Source organism: Coccinella septempunctata, chromosome 8 (assembly GCF_907165205.1).
Source record: "Coccinella septempunctata chromosome 8, icCocSept1.1, whole genome shotgun sequence".
In the NCBI taxonomy this organism is placed as follows: Eukaryota; Metazoa; Arthropoda; class Insecta; order Coleoptera; family Coccinellidae; genus Coccinella; species Coccinella septempunctata.
Window position 1 is genome coordinate 29,835,719 of NC_058196.1, and position 27,579 is coordinate 29,863,297.

At 39.2% G+C, this 27,579-nt stretch overlaps 1 protein-coding gene across 1 annotated transcript in view; it reads left to right on the forward strand.

The window, feature by feature from the left end:
* Nucleotides 1-268: 268 nt before the first annotated feature.
* LOC123319099 (spondin-2) overlaps nucleotides 269-27,579 on the forward strand; it is a 59,448-nt gene continuing 32,137 nt past the window's right edge. The window contains exon 1 of the mRNA XM_044905949.1: nucleotides 269-639. Coding sequence (XP_044761884.1) covers nucleotides 438-639 — 202 coding nt within the window. The 5' untranslated portion in view covers nucleotides 269-437. The remainder of the gene's footprint in view (nucleotides 640-27,579) is intronic.

Below are 27,579 nucleotides of genomic sequence, written 5' to 3' on the forward strand. Positions count from 1 at the left end.
TCGACGTCTATTCGTCAATCAAGCGTTGATTCCCCGATCAAGCTCCATGAAACCCGGGGTAGATAGATCAGGTGAGATTCCCTACAGATCAAAATTCCACATCCGGACCGACGAAAAGACGAAGAATAACGCCCAAATCGACGAAAAAAAAATAACGTCGCGTCTTCCGAACTCTCCCATCCAGGTAATTCCCGTCTGGATATAACTCAGTGCAAGGGAAACGGCGTGCAGTTACAGAAACGAGACGTCTATAATGACCCGCGTCGTAGTCCGGGCACGGGCAGGCAGGGAATTTTCAGTTTCAGCGCCGCAGCACACACGCTCTGGTTACGCCGTCGTCGACGTTCTCGCCGAGCGTCGCTTATTCGTGTTACCGACGTTCCCGCGGCAACTTCCCGGGTCTGAGCGAGCATCCAGGATAGGAGAGCCACGTCGAGATGTGGATCGCCGTCTCGTGTTTATGTTTGGCGGTCCTGTGCGTGTCCGGCGACAGCGGCACTTCCGGCAACGCTCTGCCGACATGTTCGGCCAACAAACTGACGGTGTACAAGATGGTCCTGCACACCTTCTGGTCCAGGACCACGTTCCCGAAGCACTATCCGGACTGGAGGCCCCCGGCGCAGTGGTCCAAAGTTTTCGGTAAGTCGCCTTTGATGTACCGCCGGCGGCGGCCTTTGATCTCGAGGATGATTGATGGGCGATCGGCGTGAGTCACGGTTTTTTGAGGAAACGTCGTTGTTTTCGCGATCTGTCGACGTCTTATCCGAGATGCGGTGTCAATAATCTCTGCGATGTTCCTGTTAGATAAATCGGCGGATCCGTTTAGTCATACTGAACGTTACGCAAGGTTTGATGGATGGAGGTGGCGATGAAACGGTTTGCTAGGAAGCGTACTGGGCTATTTAAAAAAAGGATTCCACGAAGGCGTATAGGGTGTTGGTAGATGAGCGCGACGAACTTTATTGGCTGATTATGCATGAACAAATAATGACAGTTTGATAATATATAACTTTTGTCCGTGAATGCTTCAGGGTGTCGAAGTTTTTCTTAGAATCTAATAACGATTTATTGACGAAACGAAAACTACGCGTGGGATTTTTTTATACAGTAGATTCTTCAGGTCGAATGGAACACTTTTTTCCTCTGACTTTTTTTCCGAATCGGCTCGGTTTAAAAGATACAGGCTGTTGAAAAATCATGGAAAATGTTATTTTTACTTCTATCTCTCAAACGGTTTTATCGAATGAAATGAATTTCAGAATATAGTTTTTCATTTATTTGATGAATCTTTTTCGAACACAAGATATCATCCACGCCTTCCAGTTTTCTCATTAGGACCACTACCTACCATAAAAATACCAAAAATTCAAAGAATCTAACTCTGATACTAAGTTGGACGCTATCTAATGAATGTTTGAACGTTTTATAAAATATAAGTATTCTTCATATTTTCTCATATAACGCGCCGTTTTCGAGTAATTTGATGTTCAAAAATTAAAAAGTATCTGTGAAATTTGAAAAATTGGCTGAATACAACTCTGTTTGAAAGATACACAGATGTGTAGTGTGACAGATTTAGCTTGTTATTCTAAAGGTTAGTTTGTTTTGCAAGGGTGGCACAGCTCATTATGAAAACTTTATATGGCTTTATCTTTTTATCAGGGCCGAATGGGAAAAAATGGTTAGGAAAAAAAGTGTTTCTTTCGACCTCAAAAATGTACTGTTAAAATATTTGCACGAGTCAAAGAACCACCCTGTATAATAACGGCAACACATACTGAAAAAAGGCGTGGGAGAGTTTTGGTCACAAATTGATCGAGAAATCCAAAAATAATTCTGTTGAAATATCTCAGTGGTGAACAATTTTTTTTAAGAAAATTGGGATCATAACCTATATGCGTTGCAATAATGCACAGAAAATTCATAAAATCGTGTCAAAAAATGCTACCTCTTGAGAGCTACCAACTTTCATTTGCATAGCTCGATCGGCATCGGAGCAGAAGTCAGTTTTTAACAAAAACATCAACACCCTGTATCTACAGACCGAAGGAAAATAGCGAACTCATAATTTTTCCATTCAGAATTACCCAATGAAGTTTGTCGCACTTATTCACTATTTTTTTTTCTTTGGGGAAAATAGTTGGTATCGAAATTAATTCTTTCTTTCAGCTATGGTTTCTGATGGAATTTATTTTTGCCCAACCCTACCAAAAACTGTGCTAGAAGCACCGTACGGAATATGTTGTAGAAAACTGTTAATGCCAGATCCAACTTTAAAGCAAAAATAAACTATACGTACTAATTTCAACCGAAAAATGGACTATTTTTGGAGGCATCCGCATACACTTTTCGTCCGCATACACTTTTGGTCCGGCTCTTCGTCACTAAGCAATATTAGATCTCGGGGCGATTGAATCAATTTTGTAAGTACAGAATTTGATAAAAACATAAGTGCCTGTGACAATTCCTGCCATTAGCTGTTGTCAAATCGAAATCGGCTAGATTTTACGAGTAAATTAGGTATGTGGTTTGAATGTGCGTGGATTTCAGTAACACATTTCGAGCAAGTGCAGTCCTGATTTAAGTCTGTGTCCTCCCCATTTTTACAGTGATAATGTATCATGCGAATCTCTATCCCTGCTATTGATATCAACTGCAATGCGCCCAATACCGTTGCAGGCGAAAAGAGAACATGAATCACTCCATTATTTATTCATAAACTGTTACAGTATTCCACTTGTAGTGGGTCCCTTGTCCCACTTACTCACTTCTTTCCCTCCCGAACATCTCCGAGATTCCGTGGACTAATAATCTATTTATGTTAAATTTTCCGCATCCACTTTAATGAGTTTTGATTCGGGAAAATAATTCTCACGCCGAATATTCTCCACTCGTTGCCGTTTATGCAGATCCTCTGGTGGGGCGTCGGATGCTATGAGATTTGTTGATGGGATTGGAATAATGAGGAATGCTTTTCGAATTTCGACGGATCCGATTTCGAAATGGGGACGTAAACGGATGCCGACCTGTTGAAACAGGAGAATCCAACGTTTTACGAAGTTTCGCACAGTGGCTTGTCTTGTATAATACCCTTGATGACAGAAATGCGTGTGTGTGTCTTTTGAGGAGAGAAGGAGTTAAAGAAGCTAGAAGAATATCGTCTGGTCAATTAAGACGATAAGTAAGACTCCAAAAACGCTCTAGAGTAGCGCAGAGAAAGGTAGAACAACACCATTGGCAGTACTGAAAGACAGAAAAGCTCTAACTGTCAAGAGTAAGCTGTCGCGATATTTTGGTGTAGTCATCCCGTGCAAAGGCTCAAGTCCCACACAAAATATTTGGGTTGTGATGGACAGCAGAATATTCACTTTGTGCCATGCTTCACAGACTTTTGCATAATAAATCCACTAGTTCCCGTTGCCTACAAAGAAGCGTCTTAAATACACACCTACCATCATATTTTGTCGAAACCTAGACTTCTGGAGGGTGGACTCAATGAAAGGAAACATGTACTGAAATTTTGAATGTTTAAAATAGACAAAACAGTAACGAAACAGTGCAATATTTTGGATCAATCGATCAGTTTACGAGAGTTCAAGTACAGAGTCAATAAAAAGTAACGCACAAAATCCATATTTTCCGGTATTTACCTACTATTTTGTTTGAAAAAGGTCGATCGAGTGATGCGTCCTCTACGAGTGGGCATGGTGAGCGCTCGGACGCGACCAGGCATTGTCAGCGCGGTACACATACAGGGTGGCCATTTGAAAAGGAAACAGACGAGATTACAGACGAAATAAATTTTTTTGATAGAAATGCTCGGACAGGTCGATTTCTGTTTCGAGGGGGACAACTTAAGATATCGATTGAAATTTATTTTGGGAGGATTTTGCATCTCTTCACAAACCTTTTAGGGCTTTCACTCCCAATCTCTGAAACAAAATCAATTAAAAATGAAATCAACGATTTGCTCCTGCGTAAATTCTTGCACTAATTTGTCAGGAGCAAATTAACTAGAAAAAATTGTTGCCTGACAATGAACTCAAAATAAATAACGTTGAAATTATAATTCTTCGTTGTGTGTTGACAATTAATGTCAGACAAAAAGCGACAATTCCAGAAGATTTTCAAAAGTAGATTTTTTCGTCTGATGAAGGAGTCTGATATAGACTCCGAAACGTAACGAAGAATTATAATTTCAACGTTATTTATTTTGAGTTCATTGTCAGGCAACAATTTTTTCTAGTTAATTTGCTCCTGACAAATTAGTGCAAGAATTTACGCAGGAGCAAATCGTTGATTTCATTTTTAATTGATTTTGTTTCAGAGATTGGGAGTGAAAGCCCTAAAAGGTTTGTGAAGAGACAACTTAAGATGTAGGTTACGGACGCATAGCGCTTCAACCCTTGCTACTACAACCCTCACCCCCAATTTTTGAATAGGGAAGATGGGGTGAGTGATACCTCATTTGAAAGGTATTTTTATACTGATTTCAGCACAGTAATTGTTTTTTTATTTTATGCATTAGTTCTCGAAATATTCTTAACTAAGTATTTGAAAATGAAGTGGTATTTTCATGGCACTTGTAGTGTTTTTTTGTGAAAAATCGACATTTTGGGCTTCAAAACAACCATGACTGTGGCTTCCTTCCTCCAATCCACTGACATAGAAATCTTTAATCAAGATGTCGAACAAACAAAGCGTATTGCGAAGGAGCTCAATCTTGCTGAAACTCAATCTAAATTATCTTCGATATAATTTGCAGTATTTCCAATAACATGCGGTAACACTTGATCGATAGAAATCTCCAAAAAGTCCAAATACGTACATATCCCTAATCAGATTACCAGGTAAGAAAATCAAATCATTAATGATGCCACAGAAAAATTCCAGTCCCAATTCGTGAAACGATTTCCGACTTAATTATGAAGTGTTTTCTCAGTTGGCTTCAATAATGTTTTCATTTTGTTGATTAACTGAGAAAACACTTCATAATTAAGTCGGAAATCGTTTCACGAATTGGGACTGGCATATTTCTGTGGCATCATTAATGATTTGATTTTCTTACCTGGTAATCTGATTAGAGATATGTACGTATTTGGACTTTTTGGAGATTTCTATCGATCAAGTGTTACCGCATGTTATTGGAAATACTGCAAATTATATCGAAGATAATTTAGATTGAGTTTCAGCAAGATTGAGCCCCTTCGCAATACGCTTTGTTTGTTCGACATCTTGATTAAAGATTTCTATGTCAGTGGATTGGAGGAAGGAAGCCACAGTCATGGTTGTTTTGAAGCTCAAAATGTCGATTTTTCACAGAAAAACACTACAAGTGCCATGAAAACACCACTTCATTTTCAAATACTTAGTTAAGAATATTTCGAGAACTAATGCATAAAATGAAAAAACAATTACTGTGCTGAAATCAATATAAAATACCTTTCAAATGAGGTATCACTCACCCCATCTTCCCTATTCAAAAATTGGGGGTGAGGGTTGTAGTAGCAAGGGTTGAAGCGCTATGCGTCCGTAACCTACATCTTAAGTTGTCCCCCTCGAAACAGAAATCGACCTGTCCGAGCATTTCTATCGAAAAAATTTATTTCGTCTGTAATCTCGTCTGTTTCGTTTTCAAATGGCCACCCTGTATGTATAAATCACGTATGAGGTAGTTTAAACAGCACCCCTATTTTTTTGTACCAGGAATGGATAGAATTTTTGTCGCAGAGGATGATTTGGTCATGTATGGGTTTCTTATCAATACTTTCTTCATTAGAAAGATGAAAATGTTACACTGAGTAACTGACGAGTTTCTTTGTTTTCGATTCCAAATTGGTAGGACTGATGGAGATCTATAATTAGTTCTAACTAAACGTTTGCAAGATCTTTTTTTGTTAATTAAAAGTTGTCTACATATTCCCGAGAACTACTTTCTATCATTCCCTTTTTGATATGGTCATTTTCAAAGTAACAAATACCTCAGTTCCCTCTCAGATTATAAGCGAGTTGAAATGGCCGAACGAAGTTAAAACGGAAAATTTCTTCCACGAGGAGTGAGACGTAAAAGAGCAAGATATAAACTCATATTCTGCAATTTCCGTTCTGAGAATTTGAGCGGGGAGTATGACCCGAATTCAGATATGAGAATCTCGATATTTTCTTATACAGCAGAGTTACTTATTAGGGAGCATCTGGGTTTTATCAGCCCCAATAACAAGACGTTTGTTGGAGTTAATTGAATTTTCCAGAGCTTCCTTCTCAGTTCTTCCATTCGATCTCGGTTCTCGACGAAAATATGCCGCAGTTTGCATATGAATTTTTCATCCCGAATAGGTCTTAGCAGTCGGATTCTTAAAATTCAATTATGGTCCATTGTTTCAACGTTTTTTTTCCTCGAGATCATGTTTTAGATTTTCCGCTTTGAACAGATCATCCTGATAAAACTAATTATATCGATTTTCCCATACAAAATACAGGGTGTTTCATGGAAAGTGTCAGCAAACATATATGGCGCCAACTTCTTAAAAATATTATTCTCGAACCTTAAAAAAACTCTTTTACTCCACTTACGAACAATAACAAATGCGTCACGCTGGCAAGCATACAGCTACTTCTCGCCAAAATAAGAATCAATCTTCGAGCTCGTTATACATTCGAGCAATTTTATGCTCTTGCTTTTAGTGGAAATCATATTAAGTCCAACGATCTGTGAAAATTCGCTAACTGGTAATGCTACATTACGTATGAATGCCTCTTTCTTGTTCGTTTGCAATTCATTAGTGACAATTATTTGTTTTCGAATTTGAAGAAATGTAACTCTACTGATAATTGGAACTTTAACTCAGACGCAAAAGTTATATTGTAAAAAAAGAATTTTCAGCACTATTCCAATGCACAAATATAAACAGAACGTTTCATCCAAATGATACTATAAAAAAAAAGCTAGCCAATGGAAATGGATGAATTTTAATCTCTTCCTAATAGTTTCAAAATCTGATATAATCCAACGTGTTTTTTAAAATTAATTTTTATGACAGTTCCATTCAGGAATTAAATTGAATGTCAATGAAATTGATGCGCCCTAAAAATGTTGAGCTCAAATTGATTGGCGGACCAAATGAACTATACGCAATAGATGGGATGAATTATTTATGTTTTTTCGTATTCATTGGAGGCGCAGGTTGCATTTGCATCCAAAGTGTATATTCGACTAAATTTCTGATGGAATTTGAATGTTCATACTTGGGGCGTGAAATAACTGATAATTTCGATATTTGGAAATTACAGTGGTGCTTATACAGGGTGAGTCTTTGAATCGTACAGATATTTTAACAGTAGATTCTTGGAGTCAGAAGAAACCCTTTTTTTCAATGAAATTTTTTTCGATTTGGCACTGATAGAAAGATATACCCCTTTTAAGTTTTCATAATGAGCTGTGCCAAACCTGGAAAAATAAAATTACCTGCAGATTAAACTAGCTAAATCTACTGTAGATTGTATTCAGCCAAAGTACCCATTTTTTCGATTTCCACACATACTTTTTAATTTTTGAACATAAAATCACTCGAAAATTTTCAAATATTCAATAGACATCATCCAACTTAGTTTCAAGCATTTAATTTTTTGTATTTTTATGGTACGTATCTCTTGACAGATAAACCACAGAGTTCAATAAGTCCTTATTTCCAATATCGTGCCCTTCAGTTCTGTTTTCTCCAGGTATTTTCGTGATCAACTAATTCCACATAACATTTCCAAGAATCCAGGTATGGTGGCAACACTCCCTCAATAAATACAGAATGTACATACCCTCCAGGGAGTAATAATGAACCTGGCTTTCTCAGAAATAGATATCTAGGAAGGGGGTGCTAATATACCAGAAATAACCTGCTAGTGTTGTTCCAGGAAGGGATACTTGTTCGTTATCCATAATGAAGGGCGTGTCTATCTATAAGTCTCCTTTCCGAATGCTTTTTATCTGGAAATTGGCAACACTGACATACATATCGACAAATTATAGGGTGAAACCTGCGCTCTAAGAATTGAATCACGCCATCGTACTGAAATTACTGAAGATTTTAACATAGAAATAAAAGACGGATTTCTTAGCCTCTGCTGTACCTTTTTTTGTGACACATGTTAAATCAAAGTCACTCAGTCTCAGTGAAATTTTATCGACTCTAGGTTCAAGGTCTTACAAGTACCATTCAATGCAATTCCTTAACTAGTCCGAATGAATCATAATAATTCATTAATTTGGATCTTTACGATCAATATAAACGATTGCTCATCCCAATTCGATGACACATCGACCTCTTATAAATTGTTAATTTTTAATCACCGACTCAGATGCTCGTCGTTGCCGAGTTGATGATCGAATCAATCCCCGAATTCAGCGCGTCTTAACTTAAAAGCTATCTAAAATAAGCGACACGAAAAGCTACGTAATTGCCAATGAAATACATGTGTAACATTTTGGGACGCCAACATTCCTGCTGAATAGTGGAATATTTGAACGTGGAATATTTATAAACGGAACTCGATGATATTATGTGGTGCCAAGTGGAAAAACAATCGCAGGTTCCGTAGTCATTGACCATTTTGACATTCTGCTGAAATGGGAGGTGCATCACCTGTTACTATGAATGAGAATTCCTAATAGTTGAACATGAAAATATGAAAATTGCCTTGATGAATCATTAATGGAAAGAAATTTTATTTTCTCAGTAAGATTATTATTAATTGGTGGTGGGTAATTACAATGACTTAAGTAAACACTACTGATTACACCATGTGCAGTGAACAATTTACTGCAAGCCAATTGAGAACTGTTCATCCACGTAAATTGTTGTATACAGCAACTATTCCTTGCATGAAGAGCCTATTCAGGGGAAATTATGATCCATAGTAAACCAGTAGTATTCAGGAAATTGCACTGAGCATATCTTTCATATGGACGTCTGTATACAAGGGAAAGTCGATGACAATGGTAGAGGCAGAATCTAGACTCATCTGTGAAGAGAACTCTTTCCCAATCGGCCTCTTTCCAATGGATATGCTCTCTCGCAAAATCCAAACGCGCCCTTCGATGGGCTGGGGTAAGAGCTGGGCCTCTTGCCGCGACACGAGGCCTTAAATCATATTCTCTGAGGCGATTTCTTATTGTCTGAGTGCTATTTTGCACCTCATGAGTTTGCTCAAGCTGAATTTGAAGGAGGCGAGCGGTTGCAAACCGTTGTTTCAACGAAGAAATTCTCAAGTAACGTTCTTGAATGGCAGTTGTTACCCGTGGTCTACCCTGTCCTGGTTTTCGGACATTCATACCTGTCTCCCTGAATCGCTGCAACATTCTAGACACACTTGTATGGGAAACTCCAAACCTTTCTGCAATCTTGTGTATGTCCACCCTTCTTCCCGCAAAACTACCGCTTGGGCACATTCCTCTTGCGTGTTTCGCGTTGCATAGCGATCGAGTGTAGAAAATCAAACGAAAGATAAACTATTGATCACTAGAATTGATCGAGAACAACTGATTTTAGAATGAAGCCAATACATTCAAAATCTGATAATATCATCTTTTTTTATTCCTGCTGGGAAAAAACATCTGTATTGCAGAAAACCTTTGGAAGTGGATTATGCATGCATAATTCTGATAAAAATAATTATCATTGAGAACACCTTCAGTTGTAGAATAAATTTGAGATTTCCATAATGTGCGTTATTTTTTTTGCGCAGTGTATATTTCAAATTTTTGCCATAGTTTTTCATAAATTACAAATAAAAATACGGCAAATCCGACAGCGTATTCCTTCGTTATCAATTGATTCCATGAACAAAACAAAACCCTACTTATGATTTGTCGATCAGTTAGTTTTCTGGTCTCAACGAAGTCGATTGAAATCCAAGGAATATAATTCGAATTTGGCTCCCTCCAATCATGAAACAGAAAACTGCTATTAAACAGTTTTTCTGTATTGACCGTAAGTGTTCAGCGCCATCTCACTGTCAAATGTAGCAAACACAGACCAAAATGTAGTCGGGTTTTAGTACTAGAGATATGAGGGCGTGGCCAATCTTTCTCCTTTTTAATCTTCGTGCCTTCCACTGAACTGACTCTGGAAATTTGTCAAAATCGAGTGACTCTTGTCAGTTTCATTCAAACGAGTAACTTTAGAATTCTCAACACCTGGGATTGACTGAGATTATTGGATTATTCCAGAGATACTAGATTGTAGGGGAGACTCACTCTTTTACCTTATACTTGCACGATTCATCTTTCTCGGTAAAGCCCCCGAAGCCCCAACGGTGGTAATTAAATTCGAAAAACTTGCGAATCCCACTGGGATTAGCATATCGGAATATTTCTGCCCGAACTTGGGCGCTGCAACGTTACAGCCAAAATAACGACTTGCCAACTTTCCACTACGGCGTCGGGATATGAACCGCGGTGCAAGTAGGGCTTAACGAGCGCCCAGAACACTACCGGATGTTACTGGGGCTCACCGCAAAACTTCCCGTTTTCGCAAAGTCCGATACAAATTGGGTCATTTCGTTCTGTTCCGTTGGCCCTACTGGCCGGAGGCCGTGAAGTTCGGCCAGATACGTCGTTGCATGGCCGCCACACCTGTCGAACGAAAATAGTGGAAGGAGTCGCGGGCACTATTTTAAAACTTATTCTTCCACAATTCTCAACTCTATTCGGGGACGGCGTCTGTCAAGTTTTCGTTACGAAAATAAAACTGAATCGCCCCGAGCGTGTACATCGGGAGATGTATGCTCTAGGTTTTTCGGGTTTTCTTGTTTGGTAGCATTGGTTATTCGATGACAACGTTCGAAAAAATTCGTCGTCTAGTAGGCAATGGAATTTGATGGTCGATATTCTGTGGCTGATCGTAATTCTTAGCTTCTACTGCACTATTTTCCAGGTAAATTGTCTAGTTGGCTTACTGGATTGTTGTTGTATAAAAATATCAGTAGAGATAGTGTTCAAAGAAATGAAGGAAGTGGTCGCTCCCTTATCAATACCTGGAATGAATCAATAATGTGGAGTTAGACTTTGAGATTTCATTGTCTTAGACAGGAGTCTTTGTTGACTCGTACAAATATTTCAACAGTAGATGATTCTTGAGGTCAAAAGAAACACTTTTATCCTTTATCATTTCTTCCGAATCGGCTCGGTTTAAAAGATACTCATTCATTCATTGCTGTATCCCGTTGCCGGCAATGAATCTACAAAAAGACCAAAAAAGGAAAAAGAAAAATGAAAAAGAAAAGAAAAAGAAAAAAAAGGAAAAAGAAAAAAAAAGTGCGAACAGGGATAATTGCGGCTGTGTGCTCTCCTGTGACTGTAGAGATCCAACCGTGACCTACAGATCCTACCACATTCCGGGCATGGATAGTCAGCAACCAGATCTGGCCGCCGCTGTATCCTTCTTGAGTCTCCATTATAACTGTGTACCAAAGACCTCCACTGTGACCTGTCTAACGCTATTTGTTCCCAGTTATGATTGGCATTAACTGATTTTAGGAATTGATGTAGTGTAGCCTTAAACCGCTTACACTGGCCTCCTGGTTTCCTCAGTGAATTCGCCTTATAGAGCTATTTTGGGGAGTCTTGTGTCTTGCATCCTCAGAATGTGGCCGCTCCATCTGAGTCGGGCCCTCGTTATTTGAGTCTCAATTGTTGTATAACTCGCGCGTTGCAAGACTTCTGCATTCGAAACTTTGTGGAACCATCTGATGTGCATTATATCTGTCTTAGATGACGTTGTTGCGTTTGTTCAAGCTGTTTAATATGTCGCCTGTAGGGCGTCCAGCTTTCGCTTCCGTAAAGAAGCGTTGGGAGGACCACTGCTTTGTAAACAGCTGTCTTGGTCTTCAGATTGAGGTCGTGATTTTGATATACTCTGTCCTTTAGCTACCAGAATGCCCGTGATGCCGAATTGATACAGGCTGTTGAAAAATCATAAAAAAATGTAATTTTTAGTTCTATCTCACAAACGGTTTTATCGAATGAAATGAATTTAGAAATATAGTTTTTCATTTATTTGATGAATCTTTTTCGAACACAAGATATCACCCACGTCTTCCAGTTTTGTCATTATGACCATTACGTACCATAAAAAAACCAAAAATTCGAAGAACCCAACTCTTGAACTAAGTTGGACGCCATCTAATGAATATTTGAACGTTTTGTGAAATTTTGTTTTCCAGGGGAGGCACAGCTCATTATGAAAACTTAAAATGGCTATTTCTTTTTATCAGGGCCGAATCGGAAAAAATGGTATGGGAAAAAAGTGTTTCTTTTGACCTGAAGAATCCACTGTTTAAATATTTGTACGAGTCATTCTTAGATAACCTGTGTGCCAAATCTTTCTTCTGATGAAACCTCTCTCATCTTTCTGGATATGCCAACTCTCAAAATATATGAGGATGTTGAGCAGCCAAAAACTCCATACCGAACAGTGATGTTTTCCAAGGTAGTGTGATTTCTTCCTACAGCTTCACTTCAAGAATTTTATGTTTCAAATCGATATATTTTTGCCAAAATATCGTGAGGTACAAGGTAAGTGATTGAGGCTTACGATGTTTTGGCAATAATGCATCGAAATATACATTTCTGATTTGGACCAACCGAAGTTTAGAATCATTGGAGCCATCCACCAAAAAAAAAAAAAAAATAATAATAATAACGATGATCCCACCATTTTGAATGAAATTTTTTAATCTGTCAGAGGAAAATTATTTTCTGTTATGACATCAATCTGAGTAATTTGTTAGCGATTCATCTAATAAAATCAGTTGTTTCATTGTCAAGAGAAGATCGAGGTCTTGCCTACGCTACTTACATTATCTCGATGCGTTTAACGCCCATTCGGGCAAAATCTGATAACAGCCGAGCCAGATCCGCAACAAACTCGAGATGTAGGACACGTTATTCAAGGTACTCGCTATTTACAACGTCCAAATGATCGATTCGAGCAAGACTGGGAGCGATCTTTTGGTAGCCGGCCAAGTGGATGAGCGAGCCACCGAAGTTTCAACCTTTGCAACAACACCCGCAACTTTTGTCCGCCTCTATTTTCTAAGGTGAAGTCGACGACGTCGTGGACGTCGCGGCGCTTCCGGAAACCCGTCGTTAAGCCGCGGAAAACAGGATATGCTGCGCTCTCACAAGAATTATTCATTCGTTTGGACTGTTAATGGGTTAATGGGGTCTTTTTATGAGGGAAGGAAAGATGACAGGTTGGGATTTGCTAGGGAGATGTTAATGAGGGAATTTCTGGCGGTTTTTGACAGCTGAATTTTAGATTTTCGAGTGGTGTACACCTCCTTTTTGTTTACTATATATTTTCATTTCAGTAGACGTTGAAAGAAAGGATCTGTGGGAATATCCAAGGACAAAGTTGAACTCCCAATGAATATCCCTAAGACTTAAATTATACAGTGTGTCAATTCGAAAAGATACCTTTAATATCTCAGCCCCCATGCAAAATCAGGAAAAATGCCAAGAAAGTTGAACTTTGGTTCGTATCAAACCTTTGAGCTTGATGACAGCCGAAGATTATAGAGGAAAAGGATAGGAAACGCCTCATATCTATAGTACGACTACACTCTGGTCTGTGCTCACCACATTTGACGATGAGATGGCGCTGACAACGTACTGTCAATATAAAAAAACTCTTTGTTAACAGTTTTCTGCTTTATAATTGAAGGGCGCGAAATTCTTAATCTATTCCTTGTATTGGAGTCTAATATCGACTTTGTTGAGACTAGAAAACAAACATCCTGAGCGACAAGACAAGAGTATGAGGTTTTCACCAAATGAATAGGGTGTAAAATTTAACACTCAGTAACTAGAAGGAGCTAGATATTGATAAACAAAAAGCAGTACGAGAAACGAGAATTAAAACCTCTTTGATCAAGATGGTCTTCTGGAATCTCACAAAATTTTTATGCATTTCTGCAAATGGCTCTCATATAAATATTTCAACCAGTCTAAGGGTCTCAGTTACACATTTGAAACACAAGATGGCGCTCACATCAATTCAGTCGCTTCGTTTCCTATCTTTTTAACTGTATAATCTTTGATGACAGCTTAATCTCAAATGTGGATTGAGTGACATCTTGTTTCAAAGGTCATTTGATTGACTTTTCAAAAATACCGTACACTACTTCCGAAAAATATAAAAAAGTGTAGAATAGTTAACATAGGAAGAGAAAAGTTGCAATGAAACATAAAAATAATGAAAAATTTATTATCTTCCTCTACGCAGCTATCATTGACTCTAGTATTTTTCATGAATTCAAATAATTTACGACTAGTTTCAACCCGGAAAAACATCGGAACAACGCGTACTTGACTGCACATTGATAGATGGACTGAATTCACGTAATATCTTCAACGCTCGGTAACAATTCATATTTATCGATCATTCCCTTGACAAGCGCGGGCATGTTCCGTTGATATTACACGGAGATGCGTATAGCCTGTTCCCATTAAAAACTACATGAAGTGTGGTAACAGAAGCAGATTCACATTGCTGGAAATTCCAGTCTCCTTTTGAATTATTTAGAATGTTGGATACGACAATATAGTCTTTGAAACTCTCGGAAGTTCTTCCGCATCCAAACTGAAAAACAATGGGTAAACCTTCCATGTACCTCTATTCTCAAACCCCCTGTATAGGAAAATGATGACAATCGATAAAGATTGGGGAATCTCAGCTAGGATTCATTTAGTTCTTGATCAGAGAACTCATACTGATTGCTTGGTTTGAAATTAATCGAATTGAAATTTTTTTCATGCTTGTTACAACACAAAAAACGAAAAATTATAATGGAAAAAAGGTCAATGTGATATTGTAAAATCATTAAGGAGTCGTATTCCCATAATTCAAAGGTGTTTTGTCGATACTGGAAATTGTTGAAAATTATGCGTAGGAAGACATCTTAAAGATGAGTCTTCCATAAGGTCAAAATTCTTGAAAACGAATTTTCCACTCGATACTATAGACAACTAACGCCTCTAACCCACAATGTTCCCAAATTTATTAAACTTCCTCTTCTGATCGCGATAACGCATACTGTTTAATGAGTTACGGAAGAGCAGAAGGTCCTGAAATTGTGCCCTCTGGTCTTGCTTAAAGCTCAGAGCTCGCCGAACTCTCCCTATCCCGATTAACGGCACAATGAAGTAGCCCGAACAAAGCCTGACAACTCCGAAAATTTACTACAACATATTTTCCAATTTCACACAGACTCAGCAGATATATACTCATATGTTGTTAGCCACGGAAACGAGGTGTGTGCGGAAGCAGGAATTAATAATGTCTAGATACATCCTATCCCGCTTTTTAGGTGAGTGTTACTGTACTTTCCACACATCCCCAGTGGGAATATCAGGAAATTCACTTTGTGTATCTGATGTCAAAAGGAGATTAGACCTGTTCAGTGATGTGTGGAACATTTCCAATTGAGGCCTGAATAAATAAAAAGTGAAATGACGTTATCCTTTCGTTCAAAAATTTGTAACTCAGAGCCCAGACATTGCGACAGCTCGCCAATGCTTTGACTTTTATAATGTTACATTTACTGAAATTATTACTTCAATTTTTGAGCAGTAGATGTAAAACGTTCAAAATTACCTATGACGACATGTTTTCATTAACCATTATTTCAAACAAATTGGTGTTAGCTCAACCAAAACACAATACACCGCCTGACATTCCCAAACCAGTTCTTTAGGAGGCAGCAACATATGAATCCGCTTTCCAACTTCTCCCCAAAGTATGAATAACGTTCTGTTAGGGTCTCCAGAACGCTCCTCGTGTCCAGGAAGTTTACAGATTCTCATATTTCAATTCGAAGTTGAGACGCAGTGAGTTCATCGGGTTTCCCTCCAGTGAAAGCTGTTAATAATTGATCGCAGCAGTCCCTTCAAGTGAACCGACAATTCATAAATATAAAGCAGCCCTGGATTCATCTCCCTTTCACTGTTCGTATTTTATGGGATCCAGCGAGTGACTGTAAACTCGGAAAATGGGTGAGATAGAAGTTTCGTGCATGTAGAAAGGGGGGTTCGTTATTACTTGTTGTCCTCCAGGTCCGAAGCAAAGTAAAATATCGAATAAGGTATAAGGCAATGAAAAAAAGAAACATATACGATATGTCCTAAAAACAATGGTGAACAGTTGTCTGTAGCAACTTACGATTTTATCCTATTATGACCATTCTAGTGCAATTAACATTCCTTGGTCAAAAACAATTAATTCTTCTGGGTGTAACACTGAGTATGCTAATTGCCAACCGAGTGTGAGTGTAATGCTCATTATGTTATCTCATTTACACAGCTTCTTACCTCGGTTTCACTTTTTCTAGAAATAATTCCTGCTGAAAGGGAGGAAAATATTCCCTCGTCGTCCTGAATGTACGAGGTAACTCTCCCAGTTCCCCATCTTCCAGGAAATAACTCATTATGCAAACATCCCGCGGGGAAAAGATGAAAAAATAAAACATTCAATTTCATTTGCAGACATCATGCAGACTCCATATCGAATTGAAAATACAATCCGACCTGCTTCGTCCACATTTTAATTAATTTGTGGAGTTCTCGCAGCGATTTTATTATTTTTGATTGTACTTTTTCGTTTTCTGCATCGGCGTGAGATTAGACGAGCATTTTCGTTCGGTTATATTGCTCCAGGAATTTGTTACTGAGAAACTTATTTCAGCAATCTTTGATTGAGTGTGTTTTTGTCATGATTTGATTAGATTTTGAACTGGTGCTGGAAGCAAACTACTCTGCGCAAAAAAATTAACGCACATGAAAATCTCAATTTTAATGAAAGTTAACTCTACATTGACTTTATAACTTATTTCTTATGTTCTCTCGGGGAGGTTTTGAACGAAACAAGACACATTAAATGGAAGAAAAATTCAGGATTTCACCGAATCTTATGTGAAAAAAGAGAAATGAACAATTTTCAAAATACTGAAATGCTGATAAGTGATTTAATACTTGGGATTTCCACCCCTTGCGTTAATTACAGCTCGGCAACGACGGTTCAAACTCAAAATGAGTGATCTTAAAATGTTCTGATCTAATCCTTCCCAGATTTCTCCGAGTTGGATTCCTAAGTCATTAAGAGTAGCTGGATGATTTTCTGAACTTCTCAGCCTTCTATTGAGGTTGTCCCAAACCTGCTCATCGGATTGAGATCTGGACTTCTTGCTGGCCATTCCATTCGAGAGACTTCAACCTCTTCAAGGTACTCCTGAACGATGCACGCACGATGGGGTCTGGCATTATCGTCCATAAAAATGAAGTTTTCACCAGTGTATGGGGCAAATGGCACTACATGCTCTTCAAGAATGTTCCTTATATACTTATCAGCATTCATAGCTCCATTATCAACGACCACTAGGTCTGTGCGAGCAGTCAAAGATATTCCACCCCATACCATAATCGATCCTCCCCCGAAACCAGTAGTATTCAGGAAATTGCACTGAGCATATCTTTCATGTGGACGTCTGTTACAAGGGAACGTCGATCACAATAGTAGAGGCAGAATCTAGACTCATCTGTGAAGAGAACTCTTTCTCAATCGGCCTCTTCCCAATGGATATGCTCTCTCGCAAAATCCAAACGCGCCCTTCGATGGGCTGGGGTTAGAGCTGGGCCTTTTGCCGCGACACGAGGCCTTAAATCATATTCTCTGAGGCGATTTCTTATTGTCTGAGTGATAATTTGCACCTCGTGAGTTTGCTCAAGCTGAATTTGAAGGAGGCGAGCGGTTGCAAACCGTTGTCTCAACGAAGAAACTCTCAAGTAACGTCCTTGAATGGCAGTTGTTACCCGTGGTCTACCCTGTCCTGGTCTTCGGACATTCATACCTGTCTCTCTGAATCGCTGCAACATTCTGGACACACTTGTATGGGAAAGTCCTAACCTTTCTGCAATTCTTGTGTATGTCCACCCTTCTTCTCGCAAAACTACCACTTGGGCACATTCCTCTTGCGTGTTTCGCGTTGCATAGCGATCGAGTGTAGAAAATCAAACGAAAGAAAAACTACGGATCACTAGAATTGATCGAGAACAACATTCAAAATCTGATAATATCATCTTTTTTATTCCTGCTGGGAAAAAAAAAATTGTATTGAAGAAAACCGTTGAAAGTGGATAACATATACATGCATAATTCTGATAGAAATAATCATCATTGAGAACACCTTCAGTTGTAGAATAAATTGTAGATTTCTATAATGTGCGTTAATTTTTTTGAGCAGTGTATTTGATTTTGTCTCGAGAACGTTTCAAGCATTGTTGGATTGAATCTCTTGTTAGTTATGCTGAAATAAAGCTGCTTACTGATAACTAATAGCAGCTTAAATCGTCATTCCTTTGAATAGGATTGAACTTCGAAATAAATATTTAGTTGTGCAGTCAATTCATCGTGCCTTTCGAAATGTTTTGATTGCAATTGCAGGTTGAATGTGAACGTTGAAGCTAATCATCTGACTATGTTCTGCTCAAATGCGATATTTAATTGGATTAAGGCTGATTATATTCTCGGTCCTGTTCGCATAGAGCTTTCATTTAATGGCCGGTGCATCGTTCTTTCGGATCTAATTAAATTTCGAAATGATTATTTGATAGTGCGACCAACTGGCTGACTATGCTTTTGGCATGGTTTCCATAGATTCCCTGGAGAATATTGAATAGTGCTTCGAAGCCATTTTTCGGTTGTGAATTTCAGGACTGATTCACCTGAAGCTTATATATTGTCAACTCATAAATCGATCATGTTATGGCCTTTGGGAGGCTGTAACTGATGAAGGGAGATATTTCCATAGCAACACAATGAGTCGGAAAAATGGCAAAGACCTAACAATCGATTCAACATGACAAACATTGTATAAGCCTTCGTATAGTTCGACTGGTAGTTATTTTATAGGAAGAATAAGATATGGAACACCTTCATTTGGAACGTAAACTCATCCAGAAAAATGGAACGAACGAAGAGAAACAAGTTTGTAACAATTTTCCTGCAATTCATTTCGGCGCCGAATTTTTCATAAACAACTTGCGAAACCGACGAGACGGAAGACCGTCCATCACTCGACTCCTCGGCCATTGTCTGAAACCTCCCGCACCTACATTTCACCGGGAATTTGCATTCATATTTATGCCGCGTCACATCATACGAAAATATCCCATTTCGCCATCAGGACACAACAAATTGCCCCGACGAAAATTAGCCTAATTGGGAGATTAAGCTCGAAATAAGCAGGCCCGGTAGGCACTTAGGCAGTAGCCTCAAAAACCCTGTAATAATTATAATCCGGGACCCTCAAGTCGTCGGGGAAATGAACCTATTGGATTAAGAAATTATTTCACCCTGGAGGAGGGTGGATTACGTCTACCCTAGAAATTCGATAGGTTAGTCGCTCTCCGAGCAACTTCGCCTAATGAATTGGCTTCGGCTTCACTTCTGAACTGATTACCAGTCAGGATATCGAAAAAATATCGATATAAGGGGCTTAGACTAATACAGGGTCTTTTCAAAGGTGATATATCTTTTCGACACATCTATTTTACCAAAAATCGCCTTTATAAAATAGTCAAAATCGCGAAGAAGCGATTGTTAACTTCAGGGGATGGTATTGTGAAAGGTAGATGCCCATTGTAGAAGAATAGAGATGTTACTGAAAGTAATTGTGAAATAATAAGGATAAATTCAGATGCATACCACCCGCCTATATGAATATCAACAAGTGTTACGATCTGAATTTAACTAGCCAATTTTCCATCGTCAAGGCCCCAAATGGAGTACGCTCCATCGAAGAAAAGCAGATGCTGACCATGACTTTGGTCTCATGCGATCTCAGAGCAACATAGCATTTATCCACGATGGAGAGCGTTTGTAATTGATGGAACTTTATTCAATATTGGCAAGCGCTACTGGGTACTATATATTTACCCAGAGCGCCACCCAATATGAAACGGTGTCCGATTCAATCCCTTCCAGATAGAAACCAAGACGAAGACAATAGCATATGTCCCATATTTTCCCCAATTCAGTACGCCGATTCGCTTTGCGAACAACAGACGTATGACGCATTGAAAAATCTGGGAACACGTTCAGATCACGGCAGAAATAATGCCAGCGGTACAATAATAATAGAATGATCACGCCTAAACAGGGAGGCAATGGATACAATAATAAGGATAAATTCAGATGCATACCACCCGCCTATATGAATATCAAGAAGTGTTACGATCTGAATTGAACTAGCCAATTTCTATCCCCAAATCCAAATCGATTCAATCCCTTCCAGATAGAATGACTCGGACACCGTTTCATATTGGGTGGCGCTCTGGGTAAATATATAGTACCCAGTAGCACTTGCCAATATTTATTAAAGTTCCATCAGTTCCAAACGTTCTCCATCGTGGAAAAATGAAATATTGGTGAATGAATAAATTGCTTTACTGACTTTTTGACCGTAATATCTGTTAGAGGATTGAACTTAGATTGAAGTTAGACTCGTACTGTTGTATTCGGAGAAGTGTTCTCATAAAAGTTTCTGTCATGATAATCGCTCCTTTCTCTAACGATTTCTCGCAAATTAAACATCGCCGAGCCGGCATCGAACAATACCAGATAGTTTTCCGACTCATCCGTTGATAAGGACGACAAAAAGAAGTTTCAAGAGCTCCCGCAATACAGTCCTGATAAAATTCAGCGAGTGTGTCAGGAAAGTTAATTGGAGTTTGGGAAAGTTCAAAAAGGATCCTTATTAGTCTCGCTACAAGCCGGGTTTTTCGTCTGTCACAGGCTCTTCCCTCGTGTAGAACGGATAAGACCGCCATTTGACATTTTGTTGTTGCGTTCTTCGGAAAAAAGGATACCGACATTGATTAGGAAACATGACATGAACTTGTTGCTCTTCGTTAACGTCCACTTCCCTCTACACGATTTTCTGGCTTGTCGTGATATTCGCGTGGGATTTCGTTTCAAATATCCCGGTTCTGGTAGCTTGATATTGTATGACTCCTACTCCTTTTATACTCCCACTAACTTTGCTGTACTCGCCTGGTTTGCAGGAGGCCAAATTCTTCCAGAAGAAATCCACCAATTACCTGATAATCTCTTCAAAGAGAAAATGTTTCTCACTGCAGTGTACCAATGAGGGACAATAATCCCTACAGTCTACAGTTTGTGATTAGATTCCCTTCTCTGGGAATTCCTGTGCTGATTCATTGACATTGTCGTCTCCATTTTTGATAGGGGTTCATTGACATTTTCCAAAATTTCATAGCCATATATCCTTGACTTCACACAAAACCTCAACAAATTATACTTTCGGATATTCCCCATGAATCATTCTGTTTATTGGTGAAAACCGCATGAAAATTCGTTCAGTATTCAATAAAAAATAGTGGTCCTCACACTGCGCCCTGTGGTACTCCAGGAAATCTGTTGTTTCCTCTCTAGGAAGTATGGGGCGAACAATTTGTTTATTCTATTGTCTTTTCTTGATGCCAACGCGCATATTCTCGTATCTAATTCTATAACTTGTGCCCGGTTTCGGAAGCAATCAGTGCTGCCAATCGAATAACCGGACGGAATCAGTCGGCGCAAGCTGCTGCATGTTTATATTATGCAGCCATCAGCCAGGCAATTTCGCACCTCACGGGATTTAATCGCATGAACTCAAGTTGTTACTGGCCCCTCCAACCCTGAGGTGGTTGAGTTTCAAATCGAATTAGAGCGTCCATTCGATTGTGTGTGGGTCGAAATGTTACATTCATAAGTTTCGATTACGCTGATGATGAAGGCGGATGCTGAATTTAACGGTTTGATTATGTGAGGTTAAACACGAAGTGAGGGATATGCGATAGAGGATTCTTAACCCACTGGATCTTACACAGCTTTATCGTTTTATTTTTGAATTGTGAGGCATCTTATTTGAGAGATGAGCTCATTAGAGTTGTCAGAATTCATCCATTCATTACTGACTGACAATAAATCTACAAAAATACTATCGGTGCGATAAAACTTATAATTTCTTAGGGCTACTTGCGACTGTGTGCTCTCCTGTGAACGAAGAGACCCAACCGTGACCTACAGATTCTTCCACTCTCCGGGCATTGATAGTCACCAACCAGATCTGGCCTTCGCTGTATTCTTCTCGAGTCTCCATTATAACTGTGGACCAAAGACCTCCACTGTGATCTGTATAACGCTTGTTGTTCCCAGTTATGATTGGAATTAACCGATTTTAGGGATTGATGCAGTATATCGTTGAACCGCTTATACTGGCCTCCTGGTTTCCGAGCTCCCTCTGTGAATTCACTGTACAGAGCATTTTGAGGAGTCTTGTGACTTGCATCCTCAGAATGTGGCTCCATCTAAGTCAAGCCCTCGTTACTTGAGTCTCAATTGTTATACAACTCGCTTGCTGTACGACTTCTGCATTTGAAACTTTGTGGAACCATCTGATGTGCATTATTGGTTTTAGACGAGGTTGTTGCATTTGTTCAAGCTATTCAATGTGTCGCCTGTAGGGCGTCCAGCTTTTGCTTCCGTAAAGAAGCATTGGGAGGACCACTGCTTTGTGAACCGCTGTCTTGGTCTTCAGATTAAGGTCGTGATTTTGAAACACTCCGTCCTTTATCTTCCAGAATGCCTGTGATGCTGAACTGATAGGGTTGTGTATTTCCGTGTCCAGGTTAGCCCTAGTACCTATTCTGTTGTCAGAATGTTGAAATGCCAGAAGTTTTATTCTACTCCAACGAAATTTACATTTGGTAATGGGATGAAGCAGTTGAGGACTGAACATCCCAATACATTTTGGTCATTCGTATTCTGAAAACTTGGGATCTCGTGCTTCCCAGTTGTCTAGTGCTGCGAAGTTGTTTTCCCAACGCTGGTTCCATTTGTGAGGATCGACAATTCTGTAAAACTTGAAAAAACTCGCATCTTTTCCGCCAGAATTCAACCGAACTCCACTCGATCCAATCCAAACATTCGACGATTTATTGCGCCAACATCGAGATCGATGAAATAGGAAAAACTAGCGGCGGGAAAAATATGCCCTCGCAAGTAGCACGTCGAGAGCGATTCCGCATCCATATTTCAACGAACCAATTCCAAATGGACCCGGCAAAAACCTCCAAGGGACCCGGCTGGGATGGTTCAATCTCGATCCGCATCCTCCATCAACCCGTTCTCCAGTAGTGGGTACTGGATTAACTTCCAACATCCAATTCAAACTGGAAGCGACACTCTTCGACAGGGTCTCGTAACGCCATATTTCAAATTGAACATTTCCTGTTATTCACCTTCGAGCTGGCACGAAGTGGGGACAGGGCAGGTCTTGGAGGGTCGAAGAAAATCGTAGACAGTGGTTCGTCAGAAGGGGTATGGGAGGCTATGTAATACCTCGCGTAGTTGAGCACTGAAATTCAAGAATTGCAGATATTTCTGACCTATAATATAATTGTCGATGTTGAGCGTGGAGAGCTCTCATCTGGGTGAAATAATAGATTCTAGTGAGATTCCAGGAAATATCGCCCAGTGTTAATTTCCGACCGAAAAACTGTCTCTTATAGTGAAGCCTGCAGATCGATAGTCGAGGCATTTTTGCCTTAAACGGTAGTGAGTGTTGGTTTCATAACTATCTCATTCATTCATTAATTGCTGTATCCTGTTACCGAGAAAAAATCTGCAGAAGGACTCAAAAACAAAACTATCGGTGCGATCAAACTTATAATTTCTTAGGCCTACTTGCCACTGGGTGCCTTCCTGTGACTGAAGAGACCCAACTGTGACCTACAGAACCTTCCACACTCCGTGGAATAGGCATCAACCAGATCTGGCCGCCGCTGTTTATTTCTCGAGTCTCCATTATAGCTGTGGACCAAAGACCTCCACTGTGATCTGTCTAAAGCTAGTTGTTCCCAGTTATGATTAGCATTAACTGATTTTAGGGATTGATGCAGTATATCCTTAAATCGCTTATACTGGCCTCCTGGTATCCGAGCCCCCTTTTTGAATTCGCCATACAGAGCTATTTTGGGGAGTCTTGTGTCTTGCATCCTCAGAATGTGGCCGCTCCATCTGAGTTGGGCCCTCGTTACTTGAGTCTCAATTGTTATACAACTCGCGCGCTGCAAGAGTTCTGCATTTGAAACTTTGTGGAACCATCTGATGTGCATTACTTGTCTTAGATGACGTTGTTGCTTTTGTCCAAGCTGTTTAATATGTCGCCTGGTTTGTAAGCAGCTGTCTTGGTCTTCAGATTGAGGTCGTGATTTTGAAACACTCTGTCCTTTAGCTTCCAGGATGCCCGTGATGCGGAATTGATACAGTTGTGTATTTTCGTGTCTAGGTTAGCCCTAGTATTTATGAAGGTTCCAAGTATTCGAACTGCTCGACCTGTTCTAGAGTTTCATCCTTCAGGCTGATATCTGTTTGAAGGCTTTCTGGCGGACTTACCAGGATTTTGGTTTTGTCAATATTGAGTCTAAGGCCTAAGACTTCCCTATATTTATTCATAGATATCCAGCATTATCTATAGATCCTCTGAGCTGCTAGCGATAAGTGCGCAGTCGTCTGCATATTGAAGTTCAGTGATAAACTTTGTACGGGTTTTTGCTCTGAGGCGCTTCATTAAATAAACAGGCCTCCATCAAATCTGAATCTTATTCCTATACCTCATATAGGCATACTCATGTCAGCAATTATCGAGACAGCTATGGCGAAAATATTAAACAGTAAAGACGCTAACATGCAGCCTTGTTTAATTCTAGAGTTGGTTGAGAAATGGTCGGTTGTAGAGCCATTATGCTGTATTCTAGCGGTGTTGTTGGTATGGAGGCTTTTACATACTGCTAAGAATTTTTCGGGTACTCCAAGGCCTCCCATGATTTTCCATAGCGCTCTTCGATTCACCGAGTCGAAGGCCTTACTTAAATCGATGTAGGCTGTATAGATCCTTGGTTGTTGTTCACGGGCCTTCTCTTGCAGCTGTCGCAGTGTGAAAATTAGGTCCACCGTACCTCGATTGGGTCGAAAGCAGCGCTGGGATTCAGGTAATAGCTTTTCTAAGAGTGGAATCAGACGATTAGTTATAATCTTCGAGAGAATTTTACCGGCCACACTAAGCAACGATATGCCCCTGTGTACTATTGTGTACCATTTGATGGTATTCTTTCTGGGAGCTTGGATACAACTTTTTTTTTAATTAGCATCCTAGTGAAAGTAGCACAGTAGCCTGTGATGGGGGATGAGATTTGTTGAACATAAAACTATATGAAAATAGCGTTTTCGAAATCTTATATCAATATTTTTTTATAAATCAAATTTAGGCACGTATAGGGATTGTCAAAGATAAAAGATTCAGAATTTCGAAGTGAATAAAAGAATGAATGAAAATTTAGGTGTCCGTTTGATATGAGTAAGTTTCCCAGACTTTTGTACGAAGCTTTCTTTTACATACAGGCAAAACAGTTAAAAAGGAGGGGGAAATCACCTTGTACACCAAAAAACTCATCGCCTACCCGGGACAGAGACGGATCTGTAGCCGGAGAACTTCCACAGTTTTTCAATAAAGGCAGGGGAGTGGAAAGGGTCGTCGAAACAGGTACACTATAAAGATTCAATTTTCTCTTTTTCTCTGGGAGGTATATCGGATTGAATGATGAACGTTTTGTTGGGCCCCGGTGTCGGTTTTTTTCCACGGGAAATTTCGAATGGATTTTCCGACCTCGATTTGTTTACCGCCTCTCGAGGGTAAGGGAAACGGATAATTTCTATCGGCGGATCGGTGAGAATTCGACGGGGATATTTGAATTCTGCGGGTTCGCATTACCCACCGTATATTTTGATTCGATTCCGACCTATTTCGATTTCATCGGGCGAGAATCCACGATAACTTTCTTGAGAACGCTGAGGGAAGAGCGTATACTCCATTCACATTCATTTTAGCAGTTGGTTGGCCATGAAATAATTTTCTCAAGTTTTTGTAACTAAAACGGAGTAAGGTTGGCACTAATGAAATGTCGTTAATGTCATAACGCCGTTGCCACAACTTATATCAATTTTTATTACGAAAATGCCGAAAGTGATTGAAAAAAGAGACAGGGTTTCAGGAAGTGCTATGTAGAATCCAGGTTCGCTCATTCAAATAGTTATACCCTGATATTCTAAAGTCCACAATACGTCAGACCGTAGCGAACATATTCAATGTAAGAGAATTTATATAATGTTTCATCTGAATGTAAACGACTTATATTTCAGCTGAATATTTCCACAATCAGAAAGATTGTGAATGAAGAGGATGACAGAGAATTTCCTTTTATTAGGAGACCCAAAAAAGTGGTGGCATTTGAGAATTTTATGTTTGAGTGATTTAATGCGAAAAGTTTATTACACGATTTTCGATAAATGTCATCGTAGACTAAGTTCCCGAAATTGGATTTTTCTATTTTTCATTTGACTTGTCCTATACATTGTAAATGTTTTAAGGTACCAATAAATACCTAGTTATTTTTATTATATCAATGTATTAAGATGAACAGTCACAAATACGCGCCAGTTGTCCTGTTAATTGTTTATTCATGTGAAATTTTTGTTCAAAGGTGAAGTTCATCTTGACTTGAAACTTCCTTTAATTCCTTTTACTTATATTGATGCAAGATGATTTTTGTTGAAGAATTTAACATTCTTGTAATTATCTGTTAATTCCTTCGGGAGATACCCATTCCCAACCACTGCATCATATGCATTTCATCTTCGGGTTAATATTTTTGAAATCTATAACTAATGTAACGTATTCAAACTTTAGCCAAAGAAGATAACGAACATTAACTCTCCTCAAGCTAGTGCATATTATGATATTATACTGATCTCTTTTATTTTCCATGCAAATAACTGGATTTGGTATGCTTTAAATCAGTTTGTATAAACTTCAATTATGTTCGTCACATATTTTCCGAAGAGATTCGACATTGTGATAAAATACGTAATAACAGAAACTTTTACGTAGAACGGGCAACATAGCGTTGATTTAAAACCCAAAAATGTTTTGACAAGCTTCATAACCCCACATTTTCGTACTATACAGAGTGAAATGTGTCAAATTTTCATGGCCAACCGAGTGCTAAAATAAAGGTGAATGAAGTATAGTTTGGAATGTTTTTGTCTTATCGGAAAAGAAAAGGACGGAAAAGATTGATTTTTTCAGTGGAAACTCTCTTGGATACGTTGAGTATCGAATAATGTATTTGATTGTTCTTCGAATCATACTCTTTTTCAACTCATCTGCTTGAAGAGATCCCATCCATCTGCCCCATCAAGCAACAAATCACAAAACCCTCAAAGAACAAATGAATCGCGAACGAATACAAAAGTAACTGTCAATTTGTCGTCACTCTCACTGCGCCTTGCTGAATTCAAACGCTTCAAGCGTCAAGAGAAAATGTTTTTCGACGTCTGAACAGTAGCTGGGACTAAGGAAGTAGGAAGGTAATCTTCTAATTAGCTTTATGGACTTCGATTTCGAGCT